Below are 20424 nucleotides of genomic sequence, written 5' to 3' on the forward strand. Positions count from 1 at the left end.
GGCACACAATTTAGCGATTAGAAATTGTGTACCACCACCTCTCCTACCCTTTCAGCCAAAATTACTGGAGAACAGACTAGCCGCAGTATCAGACCTTACAGATTTCATGCGTTAACGATTATGGGCACCAGGTGGGCTAGAGATTGATAACTCAGAGGCATCATCTAACTCCCTATTGGGTGTTAACTCATGTTCATTAACAATTATTTCATAATTTTGTTGTTGTTGTCAGATTAAAATAAAGTCATCAGTCAAGTTCTAATGATATGAAAAGTATGTTGTCTATTAATATTGCTTATTATTTTTATGTGCTTACAGGGGTTTGCAAGGTATTCTACAGATGACAGGTGGCATGTTCCTCATTTTGAGAAGATGTTGTATGACCAGGCACAATTGGCTGTGGCGTATTCTACTGCTTATGTTGCAACGAAGGATGCATTCTTTGCCGAGATTGTACGAGACATCCTTACATACGTTGATAGGGATTTGAGTGACAAGGTTTGTTCTCAGACATGCTTTATTTGTTAATTCAGTAAGCGCTGACTTCTGCTGACATTTAGTTACATTAATATTCTATATGTTCATTATTAAGATGACAGTAATTTTTATAATTCCTTGCTGATAACAAAAGGACTGATATTTTTTTTGTTATTAACTCAGTCATGCAGTTGAGACAAGAGAAAATATATTGCTTCTGTGTTATTCTCCTTCCTCTCCGTTTGAACCCAGTATATAACTCCCTTTTAGGTGGGGTAGTGAATAATTGACTTCCATTTCTACCTGTTCTTTCACCATTCCCCTCTGAACTCCCTGAGCCTCTCCCATCCTTGTGTCATTGAAAACCTTTGATGTGTTAGTATGATTTTAAACCACTAGGAAAAAAAATATTTCCAGTCTTCTTCCGTTCCAGCATTGGCCATGGCATTCTTATTGTTTCTCTCCTATTAATGTTACTGAACAAACTTTATTTTACTGTTCTCTGTTGTGTCCTGTAGCTTCAAAATTCCTAGTCTTCCCTAGTCTTCATGTTTTTTATGATCCTTTCTTGTTTTTCCCAGCATGCTTCTTTGAAACTTCTTTTTCCAGTCTCTGGATTCCACTTTCCTCTCTGGATGTTATAATCCACGTTTGTGCTTCAGATGTCAGGTTAAGGACAAAATGGGTATTAAAAATACTGCACTTGCATTTTACTTAAAAGGAAAATGGCCAAAAGACTTTGAAAAAGTAAGAATACTAAGGAATGTGAAGAAAACAGGTTACTACTGTCGGGTTTAGGCTTTAATTACAAACGAACTGATAAGTCTGTTGCAAAGTGAGTTATACCAATATTTTCCTTGTTTAATTCTGCATTAGGGTATATAAGACACATTGTTCTTGAAGGTCATTAAATTTATTTGCGGTTGTAGTAAATATTGTCTGGGTTTTTGGCTTCTTCCTTAGGAAGCGCTCACTTAGGAATTTATACAGGGAAAACTACTTGTCTGATGGTAATGAAATGTTTATATGTTATAACCACATGTATTTGTAGTGCAATGTTCAAGTTACAATTTTTTTCAACCATCCCCCAAAAAAAGTTCTTATCATTTTTCTAAAGCACCTCTTTCTCAGCCAAGGATAAACATACAAGAAGAAACTTGGGCTTGTTTTGAAGCAGTCAGTCATGGTTATCAGAAACTACAGTCATTGTAACCATATTGTGTGGTACTGAATTTATGGAGAGTAATATTGAAAAGAGGTTTTGTTCACGTCGGACCGTGTGATTAACAGCAGACCGGGTGGTGAAATCGGGCACTGTGTTACCGCATTCAGTAGTAATCACGCGCGCAACGAACTCGGCTTTTCGTTTAATTTTAATTTTAATTCCTCATATAAATTCCATTTCCCATCAACATTTCTGATAATGGCTTTGGACCTTCAGTGGCTGGCTAAAAATGGTTGGCTTCCTGATTTAGAAATAGCTCACTGTACAATTTTTACAAGGGATGTTTACATTAGTATTTACATTTATTTAGGCTACAATATTTAATTCTGTCAATTTTCCTTGTCTGAAAATCACAGTGTTCCGATGAATCGATGCTGCTGTCATTAATGTTGATTATGACTGGCTCGAAATAAGGGACATTTTCAGACAGTCCATCTTTCTCCTAGTAGTGGTATTCAGTTTTCTTAGCGTGTTTAATACATTGTTTTCAGAGTTCAGGAGTCATGGTACATAAGGCTTCATGGCTTAAAGCGTTAATTGCGTTCATACCTCTACCATTTTCTAATGTGTTAGCCATATTTTTTTTTTGTTGCTATTTTTCCTTTTATGTAAGCCCAAATGAGCTCGATTTGATTAAACTTGCAATGGGTCACTGGTAACTAAACAAGCTGTACATCTATGTGGTCAAAGCCATTTAGTCAATTGTTCCATCGTCTTTACTGGTGTTTGAAATTAAGGCCTGGCAAAAACAATCAGCTCTGATTTAGTTAATTTGTTATAATTGTCAACTTCAGGTGGTAGTGAAATATTCTTTGATGTTAACCAAGATATAATTTCGGGTTTCAGCCATGACATGTTCAGGTTTTTAGTTGAAGGATTGACCATTGTATGGTATGGAGCTTGATCTATAACGATAGCCGACCTTTGAGGCAATAAAATCAGGACTTTTGTGAAACCTTCTTCATAATGAGTCGAGTTCATCTCATTGTGGTAATCACCACTCCCTTTCTTGCCAATAAAACAAAGTTCTGCACCATCAAGAAATCCTTCTTCACTTCCGATGTGTGAAATTATGATGCATTTCCCAGCTTCAGACAGTGTTTTGAACCCTCCATGCCTCCATAAATTTGCTGAATGTTCCCTCTGTACAGATTATAGTTTTTGAAGTTATTTTCTAAAGCATCAACCACGTTTTCTTGCCATCCATATTTCATAGTATGGTTCTGTCCACACCAGGTCTCGACTGTAAAGAAGATCTTGGAGCCCTGTGCTCTTAAGTCGGGATGCAGCAACTATTACAGATTCCATTAGCACTGGTTTTCTGTTGAGTTTTTTGAATTGGAATCACAAGCTTTTAACTACTATCAAAAGCGTAGAAATTAACATGTCAGGAAAATCTGCCATCTTTTCTAAAAGTTCCATATGGAGGCTTTTAATTGTGGGGAATACCTTATTCATATAAAAATTGTGTATGTTTCTTCGTATTGTGCCCAAAGTAAAATCATCGGGATGGATTTTTCGGATGCCCTGGTCTCATACACTGCTTCTTTCTTGACCTGGATGATGTAATTCCATCATTTTCTTTTGAAATGGCTCCTACTCCCTGCATGAGCGACAGCGATAGTCTAAGACAATCTGCCACTTTCTGCTACACAGGGAACTTCTTTTCCCTCCTCACTTCAAAAGAAACAAATAGCATTCAAAGTCAATGCAAGTTCAACCAAGGTGATGGACATTCCATTTCACACATGCCTGGGGCGAGTGTACACGGCAACACTGTGCCCGATTTCTTCACCGCATCTGCTGTTAATCGCACGGACCGGGGTGCACAAAACCTCCCTTCGATATTATTATTCATAAATTCGGTACCACCCGATACGGTTACAGTGGTTGTAGTTCCTGATAACCATGACTGAGTGCTTCAAAACAAGCCCAAGTTTCCTGCTGTATGTTTATCCTGGGCTGAGGAGGAGTTGCTTTAGAAAAATGATAAGAACTTTTTCGGGGTGCTTGAAAAAAAATTTCAACTTGAGTACTACACTAAAAATACATGTGGTTATAACATATAAACATTTCATTACCATCAGATAAGTAGTTTTCTCTGTATATATTCCTAATTGAGCACTTCATAGAGAAGAAGCCAAAAACGTGGACAATATTTACTACAACTGCAAATAAAAAGGTTTAATGAACTTCAAAAACAATGTGTCTTATATACTCTAATGCAGAATTAAACAAGGAAAATATTGGTATAACTCACTTTGCAATAGGCTTACCGGTTCATTCGTAATTAAAGCCTAAACTCGAGTGTCCATAATAAAAAATCCTCATGCAGCCAAAATACTGTTAAGAGGAATTTTTTTTTTTTTTTGCTAGTTGCTTTACGTCGCACCAACACAGATAGGCGTGGCCTTAATTAAGGTACAGCCCCAGCATTTGCCTGGTGTGAAAATGGGAAACCACGGAAAACGAGGGCTGCCGACAGTGGGATTCGAACCTACTATCTCCCGAATACTGGATACTGGCCGCACTTAAGCGACTGCAGCTATCGAGCTCGGTAAGAGGACTTATAGATGAATGGAGAATTATATTGGAGAATAGCAATATGGATCTCAGCATGAGGTAGGCACGAGGGATGCCATAGGTTTACTGAGTGATATAGGAGAAAGGTACATATGTATTCGTTATAAACTTAGAGAAGGTGTTAGACAGTGTGAGGTGGGATAAGCTCATGAAAATGCTTAAGAAGCAGAGACTTGAATGGAGAGAGAAGGCTGATCAAGGAATTGTATTAGAACCGAGCAGCAATAATGAGGATAGGAGGAGAATTAATGGAAGAAATCAGACTAGGGAGAGAAGTTAGACAGGGTTCTTGCTTGTCGCCAACGCTTGCCAACTGCTTGAATGGAAAGAGAGGAGTCGACGTTAGAGGTACGAGAATTAAATGTATTGTCTGCAGATGGCAGTAATACAGTAGCTAAGAACACCGAGGCCCTCTACAAAATGCTTAGAGAACAAAACAAGTGCAAAGAACACGGAATGAGCACAAACAAAAATGAAATAATCACATTTCTTGGAGGGAAAGGAAAAAAGAAAGCAATTATAACAATAATACAGTGGTTTTTGGAGACACTGAGGTGCCAGAATTTTGTCCCGCAGGAGTTCTTTTACATGCCAATTTACCAACACAAGGGTGACCTATTTCAGCACCTACAAATACCACTGGACTGAGCCAGGATCGAACCTTTCAAGTTGGGGTCAGGTCAGAAGGTCAGAAGCCCAGCACTTCAACCATCTGAGTTACTTAGCCTGACCAAGGATGTTTTAAGAATGTCACGAAGGTATCATCAACTGCAGCAATCTTGCCGGGGAGCTTTTTATACACCAGACTGTGACACTCCTTAAACCAGGAAATTAATCCATTTTCAGTGCCTGAGCTTGCTGATACGAGGAAAGGAAGACTGCTTCCATATCGGAATACCTCAATTCCTTCCTCATTTTTTCTCTTCTTTGCAGACATCCCACATTTTTCTACCTGTTCACTTATATCTCGTTTTTTCCTTATGATGGTTCAGTGTGTGCTAGTAAACCTAACCATTTTGCAATTTCAGCTTTCTTTTGGTTAGATTTCCTAGGACTTCCTCTGCTTTTCTGGTAGACAAAGCAAAAGAGCAGACCTCGAAACATCAGCTAGCGCGTAATTGTTGTCTTAGATTTATATACAGAGTGTCCGAGAAGTCCCCGTACCCCTAGTTTCATATGTTTCATATTATAGTGGATTACTTACATATAAAAACTATGAATCCAGGGAATCTGTATGTGCACCATCATGCCTTACAGAGTTCGATCTGTCTCCAAGTCCTCATTGACATCTTGCGGAGCATCTCAAGAGTTATGGAACGAAAGGCTTCCTCCACACTTTGGCGCAATTCTTCATTAGTCGTGTACCGACGTTGAGCCGCATGGGACTTGATTATTCCCCATAATGAGTTGTCTGGCATGGTAAGGTCCGGACTTTGTGGTGGCCATTTCAACGGGGCTGGAGATGTTAGTGAGCCACGGCCAATCCAGCGGCCTTGAAATTGTTCATCAAGGAACTCACGCACCTGAATAGCAAAATGTGCTGGAGCCCCATCCTGCTGTAACCACACATGACCCATGATTCCCTTGTCTTGAAGCTGAGGTATTAACCAAGATTGTAACATATGCAAATAAGATTTTCCATTTACATCAAAAAAATACGGTCCGCACAAGTGACGTGATGATATCCCGGCCCATACCATTACATGAGGGAAGGGGGCGTTCCTTTCCAACTTTTGCACATAATGAGGATTTTCCTTAGACCAGAAAACCACATTCCTCATATGTGAACTACGATATATCGCACATTCATAAGAAAATAACACTCTTGAGCGAGACACGGCATTTGGAATTGTTCCAACAAAGCACGGCAGGCTGCAACTCGTTGCTCCATGTCATTGTCAGATAATTCATTCACATGCATCGGCCTAAATCCTTTCATTTTCAAATCTCTTTTAATGGGGTCATGCATTGTTGACCACGGTACTTGAAGTTCAGCTGCTCTTTTGCGAATGGATTTCAATGGAGACTGCTTAATTGATTGAGCAACGGCGGCACACATTTCTTCCCGTATCTTCTTACGTCCACTACGTGGCCTGTCTTTGACACTGCCTGAAGCAAACGCACGTTTCTCCCAATCAAGCAGAGTAACTTTACGAGGTGGGGGTTTGCCAAAGCAATCTCTAAATGCACTCATTATCACTGTCATTGTTTGCCTCATATGTGCTTGTTCGTCCACCCACACACACACCACTAATCACTCCTCAACAGTGTAGCTGTGTCCGCTCACGTCCGCCGTGACTTAACAACTGAAATGAGACTGACAATAACGCTAGCAGCAGGGATACCAATACCAATAAAACAACTATTGAATTCCCCAATTATACAAACTCAATTGTCCATGCCATAATATAACAAAATAATAATATGAAATGTATGAAACTAGGGGTATGGGGACTTCTCGGACATCCTGTACAGTCTGGGTTATGATACTCGTCACCCCATACTCTCACACTATTTCATGGCTGAAACCTGACAAATGATGAATGTATCACATACTGATACAGATATACAGATTGCTCTCTGAAGACAGACCACTATACATTTCATCCCAGTTTAAGTATTTGTCCTCCTTTCACAGCAGTAATAGTCTCTCTGGTTCCTCCCTCTCTATCCCTGTTCACCGATTCTCTATGTACAACAATTCCTTTGTTGTGGCGGGTTCTAGACTTTGGAATTCTCTGCCTGTCAGTGTCAAAAATTCCACCTTATTACTTAAATTTAAGACTGCTTGCTGAGACTACCTGCTGAATGCAGCTGACTAACTTGTATGACTGGAAGATCGAATGAATGTGAGTTAGAAAAGTGTAATGTATTTTTGTGTAGGTTATTACTTACTGTATAATATTACGTACTCAAACTCTGCTCCCAATGATATATTACTACAGTGGTTAAGTGTCAGAGAGGGCCAAGAGCCCTAACTTCGCCACCTGCAGAGGCATAATAAATAAATAAATGAATGAATGAATATCAGTGGCAGTTCCTGACATTTTACTCTGACAGGGTTATGCTGCCATCTCTTCCCCCTCCCCAAATGGTCCATTTTTCACTGACCAGCACCACGATATTTTTAGCTGAAATTTAGTAGTAGTAGTAGTAATAATAATAATAATAATAATAATAATAATAATAATAATAATATTTATTTATTTATTTATTTACAGAGTTTACGCCCACATTGGAGCACTTAAATCTGACTACAACAAATTTGTCTTCCTTTTCTTCTCCCAAAAAGTCTTGAGTCTGGTTGACCTGGCTGCCCTCTCCGCATCCGTTATAACATATTGTTTCCTCTGTACAGTGGTCAGAGGAAGCCTGATGCATTTATTCTTCAAAATACTTTTCTCGCCTCTGTTTTCTATGGTTTGCATGGTAATATTCAACTCCTCCAAATCACTTTGAACTTCTTTAAACCAATTGTTTTTTGATTTACTATTCCAAAAGTAATTAAATAATTGTTTTAAAACTCTGTTATCACTTAGTCGAAATTATGACAAAAAAAGGCAATTCTTCTTTTTCTCATCGTGTCTGTGATAGGCTCACTTTCCCGATAGATAACCTCATTCGGCAACAATCTCCACTGTCCATCCACCTGATGTTTCTTGTTTATGATCGTCCTGAGTATCCTTCGATCAACTCGTTGTAAGCGTTCTGTTGTTGATCTAGTATTGAGTTTAAATAATGTTTCACAAGCATAAGTTGCTTCTGGTTTAATAACAGAGTTATAATGCCTAAATTTAGCATTAATCGAAAGACATTTCTTTTTGTATGTAGGCCAAGTTATCCGTTGTGCCTGCTTCAGTTTATATATTCTGCTCTCTATTGATGGTTTTTCATTGCAATTCCAAGTGAGATTTTCACCGAAATATTTAAATGTACTTACAGTTTCAATTCGTTTATTATTATTTAATAATAGCTCTGAATTTAGAGTTCTGAAAGTAGGCATTATTTTTGTTTTATCATACGAAATTTGCAATCCAACTTTTTTCGCTACATTTGCAAGTTCTTCCAATTGAACTTTAGCCTCTTTGAAACCATTTGCCAGTATCGCAAGATCATCCGCGAATGCCAAGCAATTTAGTTTGATATTTTTTCCAATTTTGACTTTTGGAGGACATACCTTAGTCCACTCTCGCATGACCTTTTCCAATACACAATTGAACAATAATGGCGAAAGTCCATCTCCCTGGCGGAGGCCTGTTGTAATTGCAAATGATTTAGATAACTCATTTCTGAATCTAACTTTAGATTGAGTATTCTTAAGAGTCATACCAATCAGGCTAATAAGTTTGGAATGTAGACCAAATTTCTGAAGGACATTAAACAGTGATTCATAGATCTAGAAACAAAAATTTAGTTACTGCGTTTGTTGATTTTCAAAAGGTGTATGATAGTATACATCGTGAATCATTTTAAAATGACAGTCAAGATGTCCCTGTATTCTGTTATAGATAATCTTAGATAAAATCTTATATGTAATATCCAATAATGATACTCCCCGATAATTATTTGGATCAGATCTATCGCCCTTTTTATGCAATGGTTGAATTATTGCCATATTCCACTCTTCAGGCATTGTAGCAGTATTCCAAATATCTATAAGATGTTTATGTAGATTATGAACGGTTTGGTCATTAGCATTTTTCCATACCTCTGCGACGATTTGGTTCTCTCCCGGTGCTTTATAATTTTTAAGGGAATCAATTGCTGCTCGTACTTCATTATAAACGGGCGGTGTAACCTTTTCTAAAGGTATCCTATTTTTTGGATGTGTGTCATATTGCAGATATTCTGAAGGTTCCTCACTGTTAATAATAATAATAATAATAATAATAATAATAATAATAATAATAATAATAATAATAATAATAATAACAATAATAATAATCTGATGACACTGACTGAATATAAGAAATAAATTGACAAGATAAAGTGATACTACGGCCAAATAAAAATTAAATAGATTATGTGATAACTAAAACATATGTATAACAGACAAAGACAATATTGCAGGAATAATTATAACATTAAATAACATATGCGCCCTTCCTGCGTCCAGGTACAACACAGCTGTAATTTTCACGACAGCTTGGTATAATCTCAGGGTATTTCTTTTCATAAGAAAAATATCTAATTTTTCTTCTTGGCTAGGATTAATGTGAATTCAGAGAAATGGTAGGGACTGCACGCGACAATTATTGATGAACATCTCCATCCTATCGCATTCAATAATATATCTATCATTTACCGCTTAAATTCGAGCTAAATCACATGAGAAACATCTTAGAAACTAAGTCTATCTACACTCAACTGCTACAAATTATCACTCACTTTATAAGAAAATAATAAGAGAAAACATTTATTAAATTAACCATAAATTAAAGAATTGAGAACTCGTATTGTCAAGAACTTCCATAATCGATGATTAAAATCAATAATAATTCATATCATCTTACATTTAAGTCAGCTTACTAATAAAAAAATAATAAAATGAATTCACATTTTCTGAAACGAACTTGAGCTTCCTCATACATAATCATATTTGAGAATTAAATCAATCGTTCAGTTATTATGTAAGTAATTAATTAGCTTGCAAGAAAATTAAACAATTCAAATCAATCACTATAACATAATTACATTGAATTTTAGAATGAAATATTTCCTTACAATTGATAAAATTTAAGTTTTTGCTATCTGAATTCGTTATGTATGTTCTCTGGCGAAGAAATTTTTTTATATGATGACTGACGGGCTAAGGTGTCCATCCCTATTGCCTACTAAATCTCGGCTCCTAATTTACTAACCTATCATTTAAAATTACTATGTAAATTATTAATCAGCACTCATACTGAGCTCACTATTCTATCTAAGTAATTCTTAATTTGCTGCTATACATCTCAATATGCATCCACTCACTGGGCTTATATTTAATATATCATATTTGTGCAAGTAATTCCATAAGTATTTATGTTATGATATCTCGGTACTATTTATCTGCGTCACTCCTAACATCTATACTGGCTTAACACATCTTTCACTTCAAGTTATGTTACGAGAATATGTCATAAGTCACAAATATTTTAATATTAACAGCTGTATTTAACGTTTCGGTAACTCTCTAATCTCACCTATACATATATATCCACCATTCATACCTTACTTTGTGTCATTCCCACGGTGTATTTCCTTCCTTGTGCTTGTATCGTCTAATTGATCCAACATATGAGTATCTTAGCATCTACCATCCATACATACGTCTTATAATCGTCGAAACCCACATTATCATACACAAATTATTTCATATAACTTCTTTCTTCACTATAAAACCTTCAGTCAATTCCATTTCATCTTTCTCAATACCATATTTCATCATTCATAACCTCTTCCATAATAAATACAATTACTAAGAGGTACTATTCTTCTTTACATAAATACTCCCTTAAATACTGTAGATCAATTCTCTTCCAACATTACGATGCTTAATCTCAAATATTTTGTTCGTGCATTTAACATCATTACTTTACAAGGAATAACTCGTCTATATATTTCACTTCCTCTCATGCGATCCATCTGTGACGTAATCATTGACCGAATGGTTTCATGAGATCCGTAAATAGTATTTAACATACGCTAATCCTTATATTCAGATGTTCGATTGTTTTCCTTCCTTCTCGTAATTTCAGTTACCTTGCTAATTCACTTATTTTATGCATAGCCATACTCCACGAGATATCAATCTGATTATATATACTAGCTTAATATAGTACCGGTATTATTAGATTACACATAACACACTTCACTTCATTGTATCACTTGCACTTCTAAGTATCTCACACCTAGAATACTTTATACTAAATGCATATGCCTAGCTAAATTAAGAATTATAATACTTATGGTAAACACTTAGCTCATCTTTCATCATATCAGCTGTCAGTTGCTCTCCTCCTCCTCGTCACATCGCTGGTCCATTGGCCATGGTCTGAGGTTCGGCTGGATTCCTCATCTCATTTTAGATAGGGTCTGATGGCTGGATCATATCTCCCTCCAGGTTGGTCCATCTCGAATTTAGTAAGACATCTTCTTTATGGTATAGCTGCCAATATGATCAAAGTCGAGAAGTAAATGTTCATTTTAATAATTTCTTAAAATAATATTTTCCTTTTTAAATATTCTATTTGTTTTCTTTCTTGCACTCTAGTTAACCAATTCTCTATTAAGATCTTTGCTCTCGGCTTAGAAAAATATTCTATTTTAAAATTATTTGTTTTCTGAAAATTCAATTTGTTCCTCGATTCTTTTCCTGTAGGAATGAATCTTTCCAATCATTCTCTTCTTTTACAACTTCTAATTAATGAGTTCCAATGTATCGCTAATCTTGCGTATTGGGTCTATAAACGTATGTATTTAAATAAATTCTCGTATATTACGCTGTCCCTATATATTTTTACAGTGCTTTAGCAAGTATCTTGTCGTTTTTCTTAACTTAGAACAGTTATTCTTGAGAAATTCCGCCGTAATCTTGACTATTTCTGTTCTTCGATGCAGCAACAGCAATTTGCTTCCTCTTGTCTCGAGTTCAGTTTTTCAAGTATATATTTTTTTAAATAATATATAATATTTTACTTGTTTTTTTTTTTGAAACAATTCCCCTGACATTGCGCTGTTCCTCACCGTCTTTTAAAAAGTAGACAACCCAAGTTAATCATGGCCTCCTAACATATTCATATATCAAGACTCTCTTGTATACAATTTTGGCCCAAGTGGTCTATACCTTTTCTGGACGCCATTTTGCAACACGTCCGAAAATGCAATGGGCACACATATAATAACAAAATTTATGGTTATTATCTTCTTGTCATGATATGAAGTGTTTAAGTTCACTTAGGACCTCAGGAAAAGAAGTAAATCTCTAATGTCTGATGTAGAACAAACACTCTTGTCAATTTATTTCTTATAATTGCACCTCAATACGGAACAAAAATGAAATTTACAGCTCATAACTGGCTGAATAGAAATCCGCTTCCGAGACAGAATGATTATGTAGCAAAAATCAGATAATATCGCAAAAACCTCAAAAAATTCCTGGATTGTCAGATGTATCTGACTGATCGTGGCTTTTGAGTGCTAGTTCAAACTGCCCACAGAACTTAACAGCACAGATTAACTTACTAAGAATGTATAGATTCTTCGAATCCTATTCGTTTGATTGTTTAATTGTAAGTCTGTATGCACTGTCTAATTGGCATAAGGTATTTACTCTACCAAGCATAGCAAATTCAGTACCAGCATTTATGTGTTTCTTGCTCATTTTGTGCTTTTTCACCTTTTCACCAAGGTGTTTTATGTCTGAAAGCTCAACTGACGTCCATGCAGGATCAGCGACATTAATTGACAAACAAGAGTAACAAAAGAACACATTTCTTATTTCACATCCACACAGCCAGCCAGCCTGCTTATAACATGATGGACTGAATTTCTCATAACCCTTCTGTTCTTGTGTAATATTTAAATTCGGCCGAGAAGGCCGTAACTTCTTTGATTCTAGGCTATGTTCAAAACTTAAATTCCCACCACTACGTTAAATGATTTACAGAATTCATCTTCTTAAATTAAGACCACATTTTGTTTAACTAGGCAGATAAACACCAAACACACAAATGAAGACTTCTTTTTTTCTTATTTTTCAATCTACTGTATTTTGCACCGACACAGATAGGTCTTATGGAGATGATGGGATAGGAGATAGCTGGTAGTGGGAAGGAAGCGACCATAATTTTAATTAATGTATAGCCCCCAGCATTCGCCTGGTGTGAAAATGGAAAACCACAGGAAACCATCTTCAGGGCTGTCGACCGTGGGGTTTGAACTCACTCTTTCCTGAATGCGAGCTGATAGCTACGTGACCCAAACTTCACAGTCACTTGCTCGGTCAAGACTTAAATACTGAAGGTATAATTTACACCGCTATTTTAAACTAGTATGGTAGTTTTATCTACTGAACACTTGCACTGCAACAGTATTTAATTTACTATACTACAATGGCTGTATACACACATTAACAGGCTAATGGCTACTGCAGTCATAACTACTATGGCACTGATCACAAACGACAATAACAACATTCACGAAAACAAATAAACAGTGCACACCCAAATTTCTATCGTCTTTCTCAAAGTATGAAGACTTATTTAACAGTTTGACCAATGCACAAATGGTACCATCACCTTGGTTACATTTTAAATCTTTATTTTAGCTTCTTTGTAGAACTGAATTGTTTCAATAGTCAGTTTAATGGAATTCATTGTTTTGTAAAATGTTTTGGAGTTAATCTCTAACAACAGTTACTGTAAGACGTAGGGGAAAAATGACCTAGATATGTTGTAATGTGCTTGGCAATGTTGCTGAGGACTCTGCTGGACAGACCTGCTCTCTTCCTTTCTCTGACAAGCCCATATCGTCCTTCCAGGCTCCTCCTGTAACCCGCACTTTAGCTAACTCTAAGAACCTACTGAGGACTCACTTGCTGCAACCAGAGACTAAAGAGAAGACATTGTGCTTGCTGGACAGCCATGGTCTGTGAAAGCCTTTGCCATATCTTTGAAAATAGAAAAGTGAAATGTTTACAGCCAAAATAATAAAGATAATATTATATAACTGAATAGCACACCACTGTAAGTTCGACTTCACTACGTTTGTCTATCTCTTAATGTAATTGGTTACAGAGTGAAATTATATTAAACCGGGCTGAGTGGCTCAGACAGTTGAGGCACTGGCCTTCTGACCCCAACTTGGCATGTTCGATCCTGGCTCAGTCCGGTGGTTTTGAAGGGGCTCAACTTCGTCAGCATCAAGTTGTTAAGATTTTTTGGAAGTAAAATAATTCCTGCGGGACTAAATTCTGGCACCTCGGCGTCTCTGAAAACCATAAAAGAGTAGTTAGTGGGACATAAAGCCAACAACATTATTTTTATTATGTTAAGTGTTTTTGAAATGGCGGCAGAGCGGCGCCCTCAAGCACTTTGTGCACCAACCACCACTGCATTTTATCATAAACATATTGAAATACTACCATATAAAGTGTAAGTTTTCACCAGCTAGCAACACAGCCAACTAGGTGAAACATTCAACAGAAAACTCATAACGGTAGAGCACAAGCCTGCAGAAGCCTTCATTGTTAGTCTGGTAACATAAGTATGATCGCACAGGTTATTCGATTGTATTAAAATTCTAGACTCGTGTTGAGAGGCAGCAAGATCGATTCCCGTCTGAAAGTTTGGTGACTAGTACACTGAGAGAAGTGCCAAAAACCTGCTTGATGATACAGTCATAAATGGCCTATCAAAAATAAATATCTAACCCTGGACGTAAGTAGATTTGTTTTTTTACAAATATTAATGTTTGACAAAACTTGTTCTGTCTTCAAGTAGAGCTGTTGGAATGCAGTCTGTCTCTTGTCAGCTGTTGTGGCCACACTGCTTTATAATTTCCATAGATTCCCTTAACAGTACCAGGCGAATACTATGCAAAGATGGTATCTTAAGCAAGTTCACCACTGATCTCTTACATGGCACTTGCTCTAATGCCTGCAATGACAGGATGTTAATGCAAAGATCTACAGGTATGGATACTGTTTCTTGAAAAACTCTTTATGGAGTATTTAGCATTGATGGGACTGAAATTTCTGGACAGTTGATGCAGAAAATTATTTCTTCGAGGAACAGATAATGCACGATATTTAATATATGATTTAATTAGGATGCTCACAGGACCACGTAGTTTGGATGAGTGATCCAGGGAAACATTCTTTCTAGGAATGGATAATTGAGGTTCCACTGCATTTCAAATGCTAAAATGGAACTCTTATGTCCTCATAAACAAATATTGTCACCCATGTCATGGATTGTTTTGAGAATCTTCATTCTTTAACTCAATATCTGTAAACCTATTGCTGACAATTATGATCAATAATTTCTGATGGATTTTGATGTATTATTTTCATGCATTGAAACATTGGACATGATTGTATTTTAGGCTTACCTCATGTGAACAGCCATAGATTTCTCTGAGGAAGCAAAGCGCAGTCTTAATGAAAAGTCAAATTTTCTAGTAGTTTGTCTCATTTTATTCGGCATTATCTAAAACGTCTGTTTTCTTCTTCAGGTTAGCCTTTTATATAAGCTCACTTGTACCATTTTCTTTAGCATAATGTGTTTTTGCTTGCAGGCTGGTGGCTTCTACAGTGCCGAAGATGCTGACTCTTATCCCAGTCATGATGCCAAGATGAAACGTGAAGGTGCATTTTGTGTGTGGACATATGATGAGGTGCAGCAGTTGCTCAGTAAACCAGTTGAGGGCCATGATTCTGTGACCTTGGCTGATGTATTTTGTTTCCATTATGATGTTAAGCCCCAAGGAAATGTCAATCCTTATCAGGTATTGTATTCTTTACTGGCTCTTTATATGCAGAAGAATTTGGCTTTTCTGCTGTTTACTGTATTTACTTGCTTAATTAACACACTTAAAAAAAAAAAAAAGGCAAAGAATCCACCTGCATAAATTAATCATGTAATTCTGATGTACAAATATTTCTTTTCAAAGAAACAGAGATAAATTAAATATATGCATCATCATTGGAAAATGCACTAGCTGATCACCATGTGGCATAAAATTATTGCATCTGTTTGCTTTTGAACAGTGAAGAGTGTAAGCTTACATCTGACCAATTGAACACATTGGTTTGAAATAGCCTCTGGTATGTTATATTCTTCCAGTTGCAAGTTAATGATAGCACCTGAAGCAAAATAAATACATATTAGCTAAAGTACCAATCTCATCTGTATGTTATGACATATTGGCAAAACGAACAACATCTTTTTCTTATACCCTATTCGTCGTCACTACTGCAGAGAGAACTGCTGCTGGCATTATCACTTGCATCCTTCCAGAGCAAATCATGTTCACTCCTCTCTAACATATTAAAGATTCTCATTTTATTGAAACTATTTTGAGTTATCTCTGAAGAAATCATGTACAGTGAAAAACAGCATATCCATTGTTATGCAATAGTGTTGTGTAATCTACTTGTAGAAACTTACCAGTTTTTTGTTTGTAAAATTAGGATACTTGGTGGTAGCTTGAAGTGTGTTTTTCTCTTTTCACTAGTACCGTATATTTGCACTCGGCACAGAAATGTACGGCCCGCTGCTCTATCCCTGTGAATCTCTTAATTGATTACCATAAGTTTATATGATGCAGTATTACTTGCGCAGTTGTTCATTGTGATTTTAACAAGAAGTAAGAAATCAAACACATGCGAAACACTTGCATAAAATATGCACTATCTACTAAAAAGTAATTGTGCATTGTTCATTCAGTGGTTGTCACCTTGTTGAAACCTCATAGTGTGACCTTTTGCGGTTATAACAGCAGCCACCCTCTGCGGCGTGCTCTTGATAACTGTGTGCGGGATATCCACTGACATTCATCACCTTTCCTCTTTCAACTATTCCGAGAGTTGAACAGTGGATTTTGGCCACTCCTCCTGAGACCTCATTCTTAAGAAGTTCTATTGGTTTGAGGTCGGAACTTTGGGTGGGTCAGCTAATCGGCAAACATGTAGCATGGCATCTTGCATTGTCATCCTGGAAGTAACAGGGGTACATTATATAATAACACCACAATTCAGAATGTTACAATATTCCTCTGTGTTCTAGTTGCCATGGACAAACACCAGCGGTAGTATGCCTAAGTATGAGAATCTGCCCCATACAATCACTCCACCACCACCACCACCAAATTTCCTTGTTGGCACTGTACACTCCGGCAGAAGCCATTCCCTAGGTAGATGCCTCACCCATACAACGTCCATTGGACTGAAGTAATGTGAATCTCGACTCCTCACTCCACAGAACCAATTTGCACTTCTCCAGTCCACAAACACCGCCTGAGTTAACCACCACTTGTAACCACCTGAGTTGTCGAGCTTTATTATTTTCATGTTATGGGGCTTATATACCACTGCTGTTCCGTAATATCTGAGTTGGTAGGCTTGTGTATACAGTGTTCCAGTGGAAGCAGATACTCTTGTTGCTGCATGAAACTCCTGTCAGGTAGCCTTTGTTTGTGCCTAGTTTGTTACAGTTTTATGTTTTAGGGTTCTGTGGCTGATGACCTGGATGTTAGGCCTTTTTACACAACAAGCATCAGGGTTCTGTGATTTCTTCTGTCGGTCAAAATTTTAGGTCACCCACAGCATGCACATTGCCCATCCACCTTCCACTTATGTTGCTTAAGCAAATGCTGTGTTTAAAGGAACATAGAACAAGTCCAGCTTTCTCAATTCGTCAAGTTTATATTGGTCATATTGGACAATTCCCTCTGCGCCATCGTGGAACTTGCCCCCAGAACTTTCCAGAATACTAAGACTTCACTTGAATTTAAATGTGCAACAAGAGTTCAACCGTCAACCTAGACTTTGGCATCAAGAAATTTTAAACGACATCACATTTATTTTATTCATTTGTTGGTTTTAAAATACTTTTATCATTTTTATTGTAACTTATGTATAAGGTTTTTACTTGTATGTCATTCCACTACCATCCATCCTCTTGTTCATCCATATTAATTTAGTTTTTGTCTTTTACTTACAATTTCGGCTAGGGTGATGATGGTCCAAAAAATGGACCGAAACTAGTACCTGACACTATCACATTGTAATGTTTTGTTAAACGTTATATGATTTTATTTAATTTATTTTCCGGGTTGAACCGTGTTGTACTTGTACGCATATCACGTACAGTTTGCCGACGTTTCGAATACATTGCAGTATTCTTTGTCAAGGCGACTGAAATACCCCTACTCGATCCGAGGTAATCAGTCTCGCAGGCAGAAATTACACTACTAGAGTGGCCTTGGTCTTGGCCTTTTATATCCTAGCCTATCTGGCTGACGTAAGCCCTGACTGTCTCGCGAGGCTTCTGGAAAGTTTATGTCACAGCCAGGTAGTGGGGGCTTGCCCGCGCTGTTATGTAATGGGGTTGCGGCCCGTGTGTTTATGTTGTGGTCTGTATGTCTTAAACTATGAATGATGGGCATCCAAGAATTACTGATTTTGTATCCTTCTTCTAAATTTATGTTATTCGGATGTTTCTTGATTTCGATAGCCTCGCGGATTTTCCTTTCCTGATTCCAAGGGATAGCTGCTAGGATCTTGGTCTTGTCAAATGATATTCCGTGCCTAGTTTCGTAGGAATGCTTGGCTACTGCTGAAATATCTGTGTTTTGGTTCTTGGTGTGACGGATGTGTTCTTTTAGGCGGGTGGAGATCAGACGTTTTGTCTCACCTACATAACAAGCTCCGCAGCTACATTCAATGTGATACACTCCAGGGGCCTGTAATTCTATTGTGTCTTTTACTGGTGGTAGATAACGGGCTAGCTTACGGTGAGGTTTATAGATAGTTTTTATGTTGTATTTGTCCAGTATCTTGCCGATCCTGTCTGTAGTGTTTTTAATGTATGGCAGTATCGCTGTTTTCTGGCGGGTCAGTTCTTCTTTCCCGTTGTTTTCTCCTGCGGCGGTCTTTTCTTTCTTCTCTTCTGATTTTTTAAGGACTCGTCGGATGTTATTGAGCGAGTAGCCATTTTTCCTAAGGGTTTCCGTGAGGTGTTCTTTTTCTTCCTCGAGGTGCTCTGCGTCAGATATCGCTATGGCCCTGTTCACTAGTGATGTTAGGACAGCCTGCTTTTGTGATGGGTGATGATGAGACGAGGCGTGTAGGTACCTGTCTGTGTGAGTGGGTTTCCTGTATACTGCGCGACTCAGCGTCCCATTGGGGTTACGTATTACTAGCACATCCAGGAACGGTAGTTTTCCGTCTACTTCTATTTCCATGGTGAACTGAATATTTACGTGTATGGAGTTGAGATGGTCGAGAAATAGCTGTAGGTTGTTGCTCCCGTGAGGCCAAATTACAAAAGTGTCGTCTACAAAACGGAGAAAACATTTCGGTTTCAGGGCAGATGTAGCTAAGGCTTTCTGTTCGAAGTGTTCCATATACATGTTTGCTATTATTGGAGAGAGTGGCGACCCCATCGCGGCCCCTTCTGTCTGTTCGTAGACAGGTACCTACACGCCTCGTCTCATCATCACCCATCACAAAAGCAGGCTGTCCTAACATCACTAGTGAACAGGGCCATAGCGATATCTGACGCAGAGCACCTCGAGGAAGAAAAAGAACACCTCACGGAAACCCTTAGGAAAAATGGCTACTCGCTCAATAACATCCGACGAGTCCTTAAAAAATCAGAAGAGAAGAAAGAAAAGACCGCCGCAGGAGAAAACAACGGGAAAGAAGAACTGACCCGCCAGAAAACAGCGATACTGCCATACATTAAAAACACTACAGACAGGATCGGCAAGATACTGGACAAATACAACATAAAAACTATCTATAAACCTCACCGTAAGCTAGCCCGTTATCTACCACCAGTAAAAGACACAATAGAATTACAGGCCCCTGGAGTGTATCACATTGAATGTAGCTGCGGAGCTTGTTATGTAGGTGAGACAAAACGTCTGATCTCCACCCGCCTAAAAGAACACATCCGTCACACCAAGAACCAAAACACAGATATTTCAGCAGTAGCCAAGCATTCCTACGAAACTAGGCACGGAATATCATTTGACAAGACCAAGATCCTAGCAGCTATCCCTTGGAATCAGGAAAGGAAAATCCGCGAGGCTATCGAAATCAAGAAACATCCGAATAACATAAATTTAGAAGAAGGATACAAAATCAGTAATTCTTGGATGCCCATCATTCATAGTTTAAGACATACAGACCACAACATAAACACACGGGCCGCAACCCCATTACATAACAGCGCGGGCAAGCCCCCACTACCTGGCTGTGACATAAACTTTCCAGAAGCCTCGCGAGACAGTCAGGGCTTACGTCAGCCAGATAGGCTAGGATATAAAAGGCCAAGACCAAGGCCACTCTAGTAGTGTAATTTCTGCCTGCGAGACTGATTACCTCGGATCGAGTAGGGGTATTTCAGTCGCCTTGACAAAGAATACTG

General features: G+C 37.8%; 1 protein-coding gene across 4 annotated transcripts in view; it reads left to right on the forward strand.

The window, feature by feature from the left end:
• Window positions 1-20424, forward strand: part of LOC136876530 (spermatogenesis-associated protein 20) — a 496029-nt gene that overhangs the window by 93747 nt on the left and 381858 nt on the right. For all 4 annotated transcript variants that reach the window (XM_067150561.2, XM_067150558.2, XM_067150559.2 and 1 more), the window contains exons 6-7: window positions 319-498; window positions 15566-15775. In XM_067150561.2, coding sequence (XP_067006662.1) covers window positions 319-498; window positions 15566-15775 — 390 coding nt within the window. The remainder of the gene's footprint in view (window positions 1-318; window positions 499-15565; window positions 15776-20424) is intronic.

Source organism: Anabrus simplex, chromosome 6 (genome assembly GCF_040414725.1).
Source record: "Anabrus simplex isolate iqAnaSimp1 chromosome 6, ASM4041472v1, whole genome shotgun sequence".
Lineage (NCBI taxonomy): Eukaryota > Metazoa > Arthropoda > Insecta > Orthoptera > Tettigoniidae > Anabrus > Anabrus simplex.